Raw genomic sequence first — 15462 nt, 5'->3', positions numbered from 1 at the left:
AGGTCCGGATAGTGGTCCTGTCCGGATATTGGGCCCCAGCTTATGGACTTGTACTTATGGACCCTAACTCTGAAAAACACCTATACAACTCCCTCTGGACATGCATTGCACCTATTTAAGACCCAAATCACACCAATAAGGGACATAAAAGACTGAAATAAATGCAAAAGAACCATAAAATGAGGTTTTAGAGGTGAGTTTATACAATATTAAACATTCTGGGTACTTACAAGTCCCTTGCTCTTGGACTGGTTTGAACCGCCAGTTTGCAGTCCACAGTTAATCCTCTGCACTCTAAATTCTAATTTCTTAACACTGCACAACACTGTAAATTCCTGTGTGTTCTAGTGGCAAGGTATTGCAGTTTATTCACTGTTTATTCACAAAAAACAAGCACCTGTGGCTTGCACTGTTATGAGTATCTGCTCTCCATCGGAGTTAAGCTGTGACTGTTGATGTTGGTGGGGCAACAGAGTTGCCAGATCGCAACAGCCACATTACCAATCTCCTCAACTTTCATTGTCAAATATAACTTTTCATTACCAAATTCGTAAAGCTAGCATATATTCTTCACTAATTATATATACAAGTGGAAATACATGTAATCACTCTCCTTATAACTAACACCATGTTGATTATTTTCACACTATGTAGGGTAGCAGATTAATCAGAGAGAGCAAACAATCCACCATCTCCATCCTGTGTATCCTCATACATGTGAAAAATCCATTTGGTAATGCATTATTCTAATGCATTACCAAACGAATTTTTCATTACCAAATTGGCCCACAATTGGTAATGAAAAATACCAAATGGCAACCTGACAGGGGAGGGGGGAGGGGGAGGAAGGAAGGGGTGAAGGGACCATGGTGTAACAGCTGTTTGGCGCCAGGCGGGAATTTCAAATTATGGGAGGGAAAAAAGTCAGATTTTTTTCGAATTTTTTGCGGTTTTTGGTCCATTTTGGGAATATTGGATCCCAGGAGGATTATGTCCGGTTAGTGGGGATGTTCGGATATTGGGCGTTCGGATATTAGAGGGATTACTGTATATATATGTATACAGGAAACTCGCCCGGAACACGTTCTCACCGAATGTGCTCGCAAGTATACACGGTTAGTGCTAGGATATGTATAAGATAACGTAAGATTAAAGAACCATTACGAAAACTATATATTTATGCAAGAGAGGCCTTTGATAGGCCAAATCCTCGAACGTCAGCTCAGCACGCACGGTTTGTTTTGATCGCATGATGTGATTCCCTGTACTGCTTTTCCTCAGTGCTGTATTTGTAAGTTAAATATTTACAGTACTGTTCTGGTAAGTTTATGTGCAAGTTAACCCGCGGCGTCCCGTTGACGTACTTCCACGTCCTCACGTTTTGTCACTGCCAATCCCGTTGACGTACTTCAACGTCCTAATTGCAAGGTTCATAATTTCCACAATTTTCAAAATTCGCGCGAGATTTTCAATATGCCCACCTACCCAAGCCTCCCCTACCTGCCGCCAGGCGGGCAGAATCCCAGACCCCGCGTGACCTGCGCTCGCCCTTGTCTCGGTCACTCACCTGTTAGCAGTGACCCAGGTCAGACATGGCACGTAAAGGTCTCTCAGACGACGAAATACAATCCACCCTGGATGCCTTCACTGGAGATAGTGATTCTCCACTTGATGCTGATGTGGTGGATCGAGATTACGTGCAGCCTGAGGAGGATATAACAAGCAGTGATGAGGAGGTCCCTTCGCCCCGGAAAAAGTGGTATGTCACGTATCGTAAGGCAAGGGAAGGCCAGCCTGCACCCAAACCACCTGCACGGACCTCTCTCCATCCCCTAGAGAGAGATTCTGATGAGGACGAGGACGAGGACGAGGACGGCGGCTTAGGACATGATGTTGCCTCGTGGTTGGGGAAGGAAAAAATCTCACCCCGAGGATCAGAAGGTGGGGCGAGAAGGCAAATGAGGTATGGTCCTAGTGTTTTGTCTGGGGAAGGCGAAAGTGGTGTGGTGGGAGTGCGGGGTGAAAGGGAAAGTGGTGTGGCGGGAGCGCGGGGTGAAAGGGAAAGTGGTGTGGTGGGAGTGCGGGGTGAAAGGGAAAGTGGTGTGAGGGAGGCAGCATGAGCACGTGGTGCACGTAGGCCTAGGGGAGAGGAGGTGGAGCCACTCCCCAGCACGTCTTTCGCCACACAATATTCGCAGACTTCCTCCCCACAGCCCCAGGATGTGGGGAAAGGAAGGAAAGGGAAGGGAAAGGGTAAAGGAAAAGGGAGAGGGAAGAGAAGTGCGAGTGATGAAAAGCGCCGCTCTCCACCTCCCCAACCTCCCCCACCACCACCAATGTTGCGTTGTGCCTTCAGCCATGTTTCAGAGAGTACCATAACTTCCTACACTACTGAAACTGTGTGGGATGGCGATATGACGCTCAGTATAATGGTAAGACCAGTCAGTATTTTCTAAGTCTTATATAAAGTTGAAACGGGTGTAATGTTTGCAGGAAAGTAATGTATAAGTTGAGAAATAGCGTAAGTTGAAAGAAGTGATATCAAAACTACACCCACTGTGTAAATCTGCAAAAATATGACGCTCAGTGTAACACTCTGGTCAGTAAATATGTGACAGCAAGAATATAAAGTGGAAATGGGTGTAATATTAGCAGGAAAGTAACGTATAAGTTGAAAAATAGTGTAAGTTGTAACAATTGATGTCACGAGTACACCCACTGTGTAAATCTGCGAAAATATTTCGCTCAGTAGAACATTCTGGTCTGTAAGTATGTGACAGGAATGATATAAAGTGGAAAAGGGTGTAATGTTAGTAGGAAAGCAATTTATAAGTTGAATACTAGTGTAAGATGAAACAAATGATATCGCGATAACACTCACTGTGTAAATATGCGATAATATGACGCTCAGTAGAATAGTAAGGTCTCCAATTATGTGATAGCAATTATATCAAGTGGAAACATGTGTAATGTTAGTGGAGAAGTATTATATAAATACAAAAATTGGTTGTAAGTTGAAATAATACTCATAGCGACTTCACCCTCTGTGTTATTATGCGCTATTATTACGCTAAATATTTACATAAGGCCTGAAACTATCTCAAAACAGTTCTCTAAAGTGGAAAAGTGTATAATGTTATTAGGAAAGTATTATGTAAGTTGAAAAAACACAATACGAGTTGAAACAACAGTCACAGCGAGTTCACTCACTACGTAAATAAGCGCTAACATTACGCTAAATGTTATTGAAAGGCCTGTGAATACGTAAAAACAGTTCAATAAAATGTAAAATGGTATAATGTTATTGGAGATGTATTATGTAAGTAGAAAAAATGATATGTATCATGATTCAGCAATGTTAGCGATTCATCGTGAACAGTTTGGCCGATTTCACTCGGTTCGCACGATGGTACAATGCTTATTTCACCTCTATTTTTGTATAAAATCCAATTTACTCTTGTATCACATGTTTTTATGTTTGTAATAAATATATATCTACTTACTTTCATTGGTTTCCCAGACTTATAATACCATGGAAAACGTGAGAGCCTCAGACCACCTACAGAGAACACGGTACCAGGTGTGATGAAGGTATACCTGTTTAGGACATTTATGGACCCCGGTGAACATTTTCTTCGGGATTGACCATTGTTTCTGACCAAAAGCGAAAGTTTTAGCAAAAAAAAATTTGGGTCCAAAAATGATAGGGATTGGGGGGTACCAGTGGTGAAAAAGTGGTCGGGACGGGGCGGGTTAAAGTATTATTAAATAACATTCAAGCAAGAAATAAAGTCTTATAACCAGTTTTCTGACAGGCATCAGAATATTACCTTTTTTATTTGTTTGTTAAATATTTGCTGTACTACTTTTCCACAGTACTGTATTTGTAAGTTAAATATTTACTATTCTGGTATGCACTTGGAAGTTAAAGCACTTAAAGAAAGTTAAAGTATTAAATAAAGCCTTGTAACCAGTTATAGATTACACACGATCGGTAGGTTCCAAGACAATTCGCCATCATGTCAATACCCCGTCAAAACATGAACGATTCCCCATCAGGACAATTCGCACCCTGTATGATTCCCCGTCATTCTATAAATATATTAATTAATCAATATTTTTATAAATATACTTATTATTAATTAATCAATACTTTAATAACTATATTTCAGGGGGATCCATCAATGTCTATGTTGTCTTGTTATTGTTGTGACGACAAACTGGCTTGACAGCGAATAGCCCAGAAACCATTTTGCTCCCTAGACTCCCTAAACGTGGTATTTTGCTGTTATCTGCCATTGGTAATCAATATGAAGCACTTTAAGTGGTTAGACGGTTTATTTAATGTTATAACTTACAAATACAGTACTGCACAGCAAAACTTCGACATATAAATACGTAAACACAAGGCAACATTCCGACGCCGACTGGTTTCGGCATTGGAATGTTGCCTTGTGTTTAGGTATTTCTATGTTGAAGTTTTGCTGTGCAGTATTGTATTTGTAAGTTATAACATTAAATAAACCTTCTAACCACTTAAAGTGCTTCATATTGATTACCAATGGAAGATAACGGCAAAAGACCACGTTTAGGAGATCTAGGGAGCAAAATAAGGAGTAGTTAAAACTTACGCGGTTTCACGCCGAACGCGCCATGTTAGGAACGAAACCCACGCGTTGGGGGTGAGCTTGCTGTGTATATATATATATATATATATATATATATATATATATATATATATATATATACATGCAGTATATATATATATATATATATACATACAGTACCCTCGCATCCAACACGGTAACATTGTCATGCACAGGTCCTGTGTTGGACCAAAACGTGTTGGACAAACAACAGAGCTTATGAGGAAAAATGAATTATGTCAGCAACCCTAGGAAAAGTCACCCTAAATACCTACCATATACCTTTACATATATTGGTACTACTGTAATTATAATAAATGGTGCTGTACTATGAATGATAACTAACCTTTTAGGATAGTGTTCGTGGGCTTGATGGGAATGGAAGGTGGTATCCAAGGCTGTAGGTAGTCCTACTGGGTCCCCAGAGGATGGCTGCTGGCATCACTAGCGGGTAATGGCTGATGCTCCTCCTCAACCTCCCTCATAAATCCTGCGAAATCACTCTTAGAATCACTATCCTCATCCACATCCATGGAAAGTCCTGCTTCTGCCAGTCCTAGCACTCCGTAAGCCTTCACTGCTGCCAGGATCTTGTCTTGGTTTTTTATTATGGTCCTCACGCTGGCTTCATTCACGTCGTAGGCCTTGGCAATGTCAACTTTCCTCTCTCTTTTCTTCTTCCTCTTGATGATTTCTAGCTTGGTGGCCTGAGGGAGGTGCCGCCACTTCTTGGGGTTCTCAGAAGGCTTCCTAGGAATCGTGAGCAGGATAAAATGCAGTTGCAATGGCAGAAAATGCAGCAAGAAAAAAGCACCTTCCAATGCGAATTATGCGACTGAGTGGCACTGTGGCGGGAGAAATTTAAACAAAACATCACGTGAGAGCAGAAGCATTTTTGATTGGGCGACATCACGATCACGTCACGATATCGGATGGGGGAGGCAACTTGATCAGAAGTTTTGATTGGCTGTCAGCAGCACAGGAACGTCCAGTATGACCGTGTTGGACCGGGGGTGATCGTGCTAGAGGCGAACTCTGTGGATTTCGCCCACTTCTCGGAGCTCCATGTGTGTTATGCTAATGTACCCATGTTACAGTAATTAAATTGTAATAATCGTACTAATTTTTTGCTCTCCGTGCTGGACGCGAATCGTGCTGGACAAACGTGTGTTGGACGCGAGGGTACTGTATATATATATATATATATATATATATATATATATACAGTATATATATATATATATATATATATATATATATATACATATACTGTATATATATATATACATTATAGTACCCTTATGTCCAAGACAGTAATATTGTTGCCTGAGGGTCCCGTCTAGAATGAAAAACGTCCTGGACCAACACAAGACCATATGGAAAAAATTAATAGTCACCAGATCTTCAAAAAGTGCCTCTAAAAACATCAACGTAGACCTATTTGGCACCAGAACAAATTTCCTTACCTTGAAAGTGTGTGTTTCTGAGCTTATCTCCAGCTTAGTAGCCTGAGATAGATGGCAGCGCTTCACGGGGTTAGCAGACGGTTTCTCAGGTATGGTTACATAAGGAGAGGCAATAACTCAGGAGCAAACACTGAGTGCAACACGCAGTAAGTGTGTCCACGATGCTCTGGTGAGAGACGAGCAAGCCCAGCTTCTGTGACCAGATGCCAACATTTTATTGGACAATATCTCAATCACGTCACACTCCCCCGTGCAGGAACCGTGTTGGACCAGGTGCGACTGTCATAGCTGCATTCTCCATGGATTTGGGCCGTTATGAACCGCTGGTTCCATACTGGACATGCACAACCATATTACAGCAATATTTTGGATTATCATTTATGGTCTCCGTCTTGGATGCGGACAAACCCGTCTTGGACGTGAGGGTACTGTATGTATATATATATATATATATATATATATATATATATATATATATATATACAGACAATCCTCGTAAATCGCGTGTTCATAAAGCACGGATTTGTAAATCACGGCTAAGTGGTTGTCAGACTGCTGGCAACCTTAAATCACTGTTAAGTCACAAAAATCGTGGACCTAGGCAACGAAGTGGGCCTTTTCCGAGGAGAACCGTAAACAACGGCATTGAAACTGAAAATCACGACCCAATAACCAATCACCACGTGTACCTGGTGACAAGTGTGTATACTAGTGCCGCCATGTTGTTGTTGTTCTTGTCCTGCCAGTCCGCACACTACAGACCGTCGCCGTGGAACACGAAAGCTACCTGCCTTTTTTGTGCAACTTCCCTCCGCCTCCTACCTGCCATGGCCCCTCCTGACCCCCCGATGAAGTGTTCTAAGCAATGTGGCGTCAAGAAGCTGCCGCCACTGTCGTACAGTCAACATTTCGAGTTCATTCGTGGTGTCGAGAAGGGAGAGATGTTTTCAAAGCTGGCGAAAGAATTCGGGAAGAACGAGTTCTTCCCAACACCACCCCACTCCATTCACTCAAGCAATTTCATCATAGGATTAAGGTGAGATCCCTTAACATTGCTTATTTCTATTTAATACATGCACTGAATATTCCTAAATTTGTATGTTTGTGTTTGATGGTGCCTAAATAGGTGTAGGTAGGGTGCTGTGGGGGCGGGTTGGCCAAAGTCCAGACCCAAATTAATTTTTCACATAAGTTATTATTCATAAATCACGGCAGTGGTCCAGTCCCAGATTGCCGCGATTTACGAGGATTGATTGTATATATATATATATATATATATATATATATATATATATATATATATATATATATAAAACGTATATTACTGCCAAAGCTCTGTAAATACTGTACTTAAGTGATGATAACACTGCTATTGACTTACACTTGATTAACATTCACCTTACTTAATAACAGCAATTTAAATTTTCATGTAATGCACTAGCACTAGTACTAAGGACTCTGTGGGATGCCTATGTGCACGTTAAACAACTGAAGGTTAAACCTCTTACGAGAACCAAGACTTATTTAATGGTATATTCTTGCTTAACAACAACCACATCATACACAGCTCAGTAAACCAGGAAATTACTGTACACAAATTTCCTGTGTGAAACAGTAATACAAAACATATAACTCACAAACGTTACACTGTATAAAGAGTATGAGAAAACATATACAGTACAATAAAACTGGACATACCAGTACATAACAAATATTGGAAGGCATCAAAGTAGTCAATATGAGCTTAGGCAAGAGCACAGCTGAGCTAGAACAAATAGCAGCATTGTATGAGGCAGAAATATCAGGCAGAGCAGTCATGCACAATTGTTTTACCTTCTGTAAAGTTAGGTATCTGATCTTGATCTTTCCTTCCGAACTTATCTGGCGTTGAGGCACACGAGGCTAATCGGAAGTTAGCTATTAAAACATGTACCTCAAAATTTGGGGAAAAAAACAAACAAATAAAAAAAAAACTTGATATTATAGCAAGTACTGTCTTAGGGATAAAACTAACTCCCTTCTTCATGCACAGAGGTGACCTTAACTCTGACCAATGCTACTGTGGGTTATACTCCTTTTTAAGTTGTTGCTGCTTAACCCTGGCCTGTCTGGCTGAGCAAACCTGTCAGTCACATGTAAACTACTGCTTCTATTCATCCCTCCTACAGGTACAGTATACCTATACAACATGTTGGGAACTGATTCCTCTTTGCAGTACACAAAGCCTCACCAGGGTTGGACCAGGATCTTTCCCCATGGTAAGGTGTAAGGAAATATGAAGAGGTTTGGCTTCCTGGTGGGTACCACAGCTGCTCAGCTTCACCCAGTGTGAACAGTGACACCGCATGTATGACCCTCATCAGAACCTCTTTTATAAGTATATAATTACGAGCAACTAACATCCCCCAAACAACAATGCTTTACTGTAAAGAACTATTGCTTTTATGTCTGGAACAAATTGTTTCTTAGGCCTTGGTGCAAAAAGGGGCCCTGGTGGCAGATGAAAGTAGCTGATGACGATATTTAAGAGCTACCAAAATGACACAGATTGTCTGATTGTAGACTGCACATACTAAATACCCTAAACCACTTCTCCCAGTGAGAAAGAAAGTATAGGTGGTCTCTAAAGTGTTTTCCTTAACCCCTTCAGGACAATGCTGTTGCTCTTTATTCATTCTTGCTAACTTGGCTTTAATTGAGCTAAGGAGAGACTTTCGAACTTGGAGAAAATAATATAGCCTTCATCAACCCCTTCAATATGACAGACTTTTTCAAAGTTTAGTAAAATTCTTGGTGTAGGAAAAAAAAAAATGTTCAAGGAGTTAGAGAAATGCCTTGAAATATCTACAAAATATCAAAGACTTCTACAAAGAAAGCAATTACAAGAATGCCCTGGTTAAACAGCACAGTTTTTTATATTAAAATCAATTAGGAGGTTGTGCAATGTCATCCAACAGTCATAGATGTAAAATTTCCACCTGTAAGAGGCTGAGGGTGACTTTGAAAAAGGAGTAACTGGACTTGAAAGTTTCATCCTAAGTGCCTCTTTTGTGCATAATTAAGTTGGGATCAGCCTGTATGGATTCCTTTGTCATCTACATCTACATGACGACAAAAATAATAGTTTTACTTTCATTGACCTTCACCAACTCGATGAGAAGGTTTTCCATCATCTCAGCAATTTCTGATACTGTATATGGGTTACATGAATGTAGGTTTACTGGAGAATGCACCAGTGTACTGATGGATACAGGCATATCCCAATATCCGGAAACCCAATAACCCAACACTTGCTACATCAAACAAATTGGGAAATATTCCAAACGACTGTTGATTTGCTAGTCTGAACACTGCCTCCCCCTAGATATAAAATACGCGCATCCGAACACGAGTGTGATGGTGTGCGCGGCTCTCTCTGTCCTCCCTTCATCCCCTTGCTTCTCCCCCCATCCCCCACCACGCTCAGTGCTGCCAGGCATGTCTCCCTCCCTGTCCCCCTCCCCTTCTTAGCATGCTGCCTGGCCCATGCTCATCCACTCTCGTTGTGTCTGTTGTCCTGAACATATCTTAACACCACACCTCCCACCACGTTACCTTCCTGCGTCAACACGTGCTGCACCACTGCACCACCATCACCACCACTGCCATTCTAAATTGTCTAGACAACAGCCTAGTAGGCAAATGGTGTCTTTGTTTACAAAGACTTCAATATTTTCTTTTGTCAACAATAAAATTGCCAAAACATGTTTGTATGTGATGTCTGATGCCCTTTATTTGATAACAGTACAGTATTGTTTAAGAGGATACTAACATTACCTATGGTGCATTTGTGTTAGTCTCTAATGACTGAGCAAGGTAGCTGGGAGTTTGGTTTGGGCCTGGAACACATTTCTGACTTTTCTTCAGTATCTTATGGGGAAAATTGCATTGATATCCAACAACTCGCTGTCCGAATACTCCCACCGGTACTCATCACCTCTGGATATTGGGGTATGCCTGTACAGTACTGAATACCTTGGTGACATTACTGATTTCTTTTACTACCAGATTATGAAACCATTTACTGCGCTGGGTGGTAACCACACTATCAGATTATGGTGCTTGGTGGTTTAGTGGGTAATTAAGGCACTCCAATTGGACTGAGCCTGTGTGGGCTTATATCCAAGGGGTGGTTGGGGTTTATTACTCACACAATGTTACTCAGGGATGAGTGAAGCTTGTCACTCACATCTTAAATGTCAGGACCAACTTGCCTAGCCCTGGACTCCTACACTCCTCATGGGGCAACACGGGATTAGATGATGAATGAATGAATTACGCTACTTATGACTTATTTCAGTAATGAATAAGTTACTCATATGCTGACAGAATCTGTCACAAATGCTCACATGTCTTTAGAAAATAGTCAGAAAAATGAATTGCCTGTACTTTTCACATGTTATAGACTTTTTTTTTATTTATTTATTCATTTATTTTTTTCCCACACATGGAAGTGATGGAGGCATCCTTGGGAAGTACCTCACAGCAAATGCTGGGATCATCAACTACAGTGAGGCATAAGGATGTATCTGTCACCCAGTGTACTGAGGCGTGGGCTGCTGATTATACCTAAGGAATGAAATTACCGCATTCTCGGAGCTAGCCTGCAGGGGCTGGGATAAGCCAACATTTCCCTTAACTTCTTTTATACCATACTGTACTTAGCATCAAACAGTTTTTTTTTATTGGGGGAAATTTTCAACTGAACACATAGAAAATGGACTACCATAATTACAGACCACATCCATTACAAGTCAAGAATGTGTTCTAAAATATCATTTTTTCCATATAACTAGTACAGTACACCCTCATTATCGACGGGGGTTAGGTATCTAAGATACCCGTCGATGCCTAAAACCGTCGATGCTGATTTTCGTCTGGTCAGGTACCCTTTGTTTATATATTTTAGTATCCCTTCAATCACTCGTATGTAATATGCAGTTTAGTTTTAGTGTTTCTTAGAAATAAATTAGTTAGGCAATTGAAAAACTGAATATCATAATAAAACTACTTATATTAAGTAAAGAATTATGGAAAAAATAGCATAATATCTGATGTTGATGCATAGTGGTCGTACACTGGACCTCAACTTGTAATGGCTGCTGTATCATCACTTCTCTCTCCATTTACACCTCACTCCATCTAAAAATAAAAGGCGAAACCAGCAGTTGTAGCCATCCATACGTTTACATAACCGAGTGTGTAAAAAAAAAAAAAAAAAAAAAAAAAAAAAAAAAAAGCAGCAGCAGTGGTGGTCATTCATACGTTCTAATAACTGAGAGTGTGAGGCAAGTGTTACGTTAGATCAGCTGTTCGCACCGATCTTCACAACACACGCGTGGTGCTGCTAGCTCATACCAGAGAGACCACGCTCTCCTATTTACTTTCATTCTCAAGAGCTTCCTTTCATTCTTGATATTCCATTTCTCCCAGACCTAAATTTTCACGACTGTATGGCAGTTTATGCTATCAAAGATGAATCTTAGCCTAGCTTTCGCTAGGATCTTCTTTTAGGAAAATTCAACTCTCCTTATGCTCGTATATTTCATATTTAATCTCTGCTTAACTTTTGCAAGAAATATCCTTTATTGACAAAAAATCCAACTCGTCTTTAACATTATAACAAATGATACAGGAGCATGGGTTTTATCATATGTCCTGCTGCATTACCACACAACAGCACAGACACATGATCTTTTGCTGCTTTAAAGCCTGGCGCACTTTTCTCCTCCTTCGAAATGCACGTTCTTTTAGGCATTTTCTTCCACCACAGGCCTGTTTCGTCTGCATTAAACACTTGTTCAGGCCTGTACCCTTTCTCCCTTATAAGTTCAGCAAAGTCACGTGGGTACGATTCTCCTGCTATCTGATCTGCTGAAGCTGCTTCACCAGTCATCCTAATGTTATGTAGGCCATACCTTTTCTTAAAATTCTCGAACCAGCCCTTGCTGGCTGCAAAATTCTTTTGCCTAGAAGCACCAACATTACTAGGCCTATCACCATCGTCATTACTTTCATCACCATCATCACTATTTTCACCTGCCTCACTTTCATCACCATTATCTTCACCAACACCACTGCTTTCACCAGCAAACCGAGCATAGAGTTGTTTTGTTTTGTTTCTGATGAACTGGGAGTCTAGCGGCATGTGTCGACGGTTTAAGTCCTCAATCCAAATATTCAGTGCCTTTTCCATTTTCTCCAAGGCATCATCTCTCACATGCATCGTTACTTTAGCTGATCCTGGTGTGCACGAAGCCAGAGCATCTTTAATGTCTCTTTCTCTCCGTTTTATGCCATGAACACTGGACTCATTCATGCCATACTCGCGACCAACCGCTGCATAGCTCATTCCACTTCTAAGTTTTTGTAATATTTCGTTTTTTACTTCCAAGGTAAGTGCTTTCCTTGCTCTCTTAGCTGCCTTATTTCCAGTTGGAGTGTTACAAGGACGCTTCGGAGCCATGATGATCGCGAAAGCACGATAGATGTGACCGAACACGATATGAGAACAACAGACAAACGTGTACTGATGCTGTTGTTTGTTGGGTCGGCGGGAACATGCCGCGAGCAGCCAGAGACACCTGGCGGGATGGCGCGCAAACTTGCTAGGAGGTGCCAATACAATTCTTTATTTTTTTATTTTTTTAATAATAATAATTTAACTCCCAGCAGAAAAAAAAACCGTCGATAATCAAATCTGTCAATAAAAAAAAACGTCGATAATGAGGGTGTACTGTATTGTAAACTGGAGGAAACTGGCAAATCAGTTTTACAGGTGACAAAAGACCTGTAACTGGAAATTTCTAATTAATTTACTGTGAAGTAATACTGACAGACCATGAAAAATGAAGACTTATGATGAGGACTTAGTGAACAGTATTTGGGTAGTCTGAACAGGATACAGTTGTGGCCTGGTAGGTAATGGGGTTATGTAAAGTGAAAACCTATTACATATCGATTAATTGTTATTCGATGTTGATTTAACATGGGTTCACAGGAGATATGTTGGGGGTCAAAGTCCGTGTAGCCTGGGCCAATCTAAGTTGTCCCTCCCTCATCCCCCCAAAAAATACCAAACTTTTTTAACAGCACACCAACTAGCTGACAAACTGTCATCACAATGGAGTGCTGTGTAGCGATAACCTACAGCTTTGGTCTAACACTGGCTGCATCACGCCATGTCACTTAGTCACCAAGGCACACACGCTTGAGTGAATAAGTGTTTGGTGCACTTGATGATTTATTGGAAGCTGAACAATGGAGGATCTTGAAGAGCAACACGCTTGTGTAAAATTCTGTTTCAAACTAGGAAAACCTTTTACTTTCTGAAAAATATAACAGGTGATGAAACGTGGGCTACAGCTACAATGCCGAAACAAAAAGACAGTCATCACGGTAGGTTGAAACATCATCACCATGACCAAAAAAAGTACATCAGAGTAGCTCAAAGGTGAAGGTGATGTTGATCTCTTTTTCTTACTGGAAGGGCATCATTCATCATGAGTTTGTTCCACACAATCAGACAGTTAATAAAGAGTTTTACTTGGACGTCCTGAAGACCATCCAGGAGAAAGTGTGAAATAAGAGGCTTGAGGCAAGGAACAAACAAAACATGGATACCACACCATGACAATATATCTCCTCAATCGTCGCTCTTTTATCCGTGAATTTTTGGCAAAGCGTGAGGCAACTATTGTCCCCCAGCCACCCTACTCTCCGGATTTGGCCCCTGTGAACTTTCTTTTTCTCCCCCCTGAAGATGAATCCACCCTGAAAGGTTGCCAAATGCAGACGATACAAAAGATGGATCAAAATTCACTAAGTGTACTAAAGACACGTTCACTCAAGTGCATGTACCTCATTGACTAAGTGATGTGGTGTGATACAGCTTGTGTTTGACTAAAGGTCAAAGTCACTACTACACAGGGCTCTCATTTACATCACAGCACGCAGGTTAGTTAGTGCGCTTTAAAAATCTTCAGTCTCTTTTCGGACACACCTCATGTGTGTGAGGATATATATATATATATATATATATATATATATATATATATATATATATATATACTGTGTATAAGGAATCCCTCTAATATCCGAACATCCCCCCCCCCCCCCCCCACTAACCGGACATAATTGTCCCGGGATCCAATATTCCCAAAATGGGCCAAAACTGCAAAAAATCCAAAAAAAATCTGACTTTTTTCCCACCTGTAAATTGAAATTGCCACATGGCGCTGAACAGCTGTTACACCATGGTCCCTTCACCCCTTCCTTTGTCCCCTCTCCTCCCTCCCCTGTCAGGGTTGCCATTTGGTATTTTTCATTACCAAGTTTGGGCCAATTTGGTAATGAAAAATTTGTTTGGTAATGAATCAGAATAATGCGTTACCAAATGGATTTTTCACATGTATGAGGATACACAGGATGGAGATGGTGGATTGTTTGCTCTCTCTGCTTAATTTGGTAGCCTATATAGCGTGATAATAATCAACATGCTGTTAATTATAAGGAGAGTGATTACATGTATTTCCACTTCTGTATATAATTAGTGAAGAATAGATGCTAGCTTTACGAATTTGGTAATGAAAATTAAAAATGGTAATGAAAATTGAGGAGTTTGGTAATGTGGCCGTTGCGATCTGGCAACTCTGTTACCCCGCCATCATCAACAGTCACAGCCTAAATCCGATCGAGAGCAGATGCTTATAGCAGTGCAAGCCACAGGTGCTTGTTTTTTGTGAATAAACAGTGAATAAACTGCAATACCTCGCCACTAGAACACATGGGAATTTACAGTGTTGTGCAGTGTTAAGAAATTAGAATTTAGAGTGCAGAGGATTAACTGTGGACTGCAAGCTGGCGGTTCAAACCAGTCCAGGAGCCAGGGACTTGTAAGTACCCAGAATGTTTAATATTGTATAAACTCACCTCTAAAACCTCATTTTATGGTTCTTTTGCATTTATTTCAGTCTTTTATGTCCCTTATTGGTGTGATTTGGGTCTTAAATGGGTGCAATGCATGTCCAGAGGGAGTTGTATAGGTGTTTTTCTGAGTTAGGGTCCATAAGTCCAAGTCCAAGAGGCTGGGGACCAATATCCGGACAGGATCACTATCCGGACATGCCTTTGGCTCTATTACATCAGATATTGGAGGGATTACTGTGTATATATATATATATATATATATACTGTATATATATATATATATATATATATATATATATATATAGTAATCCTTGCACTATCCGGACTCCCCACTTACCGGATATTTTGGTCCCGGGACTTAGTAACTCCAAAAATGCCCCCAA

At 40.7% G+C, this 15462-nt stretch overlaps 1 protein-coding gene across 1 annotated transcript in view; it reads right to left on the bottom strand.

The window, feature by feature from the left end:
* The window catches only part of LOC145416442 (F-BAR domain only protein 2), a 264247-nt gene that overhangs the window by 88550 nt on the left and 160235 nt on the right, over window positions 1-15462 (bottom strand). The window contains exon 13 of the mRNA XM_080285396.1: window positions 7946-8014. Coding sequence (XP_080141522.1) covers window positions 7946-8014 — 69 coding nt within the window. The remainder of the gene's footprint in view (window positions 1-7945; window positions 8015-15462) is intronic.

The sequence above is a fragment of the Coenobita brevimanus genome, chromosome 106 (assembly GCF_032717465.1).
Source record: "Coenobita brevimanus isolate Jiangsu-jjx chromosome 106, ASM3271746v2, whole genome shotgun sequence".
Lineage (NCBI taxonomy): Eukaryota > Metazoa > Arthropoda > Malacostraca > Decapoda > Coenobitidae > Coenobita > Coenobita brevimanus.
Note: the sequence above shows the minus strand (reverse complement) of the source record. Positions and strands in the feature narration are given on the sequence as shown.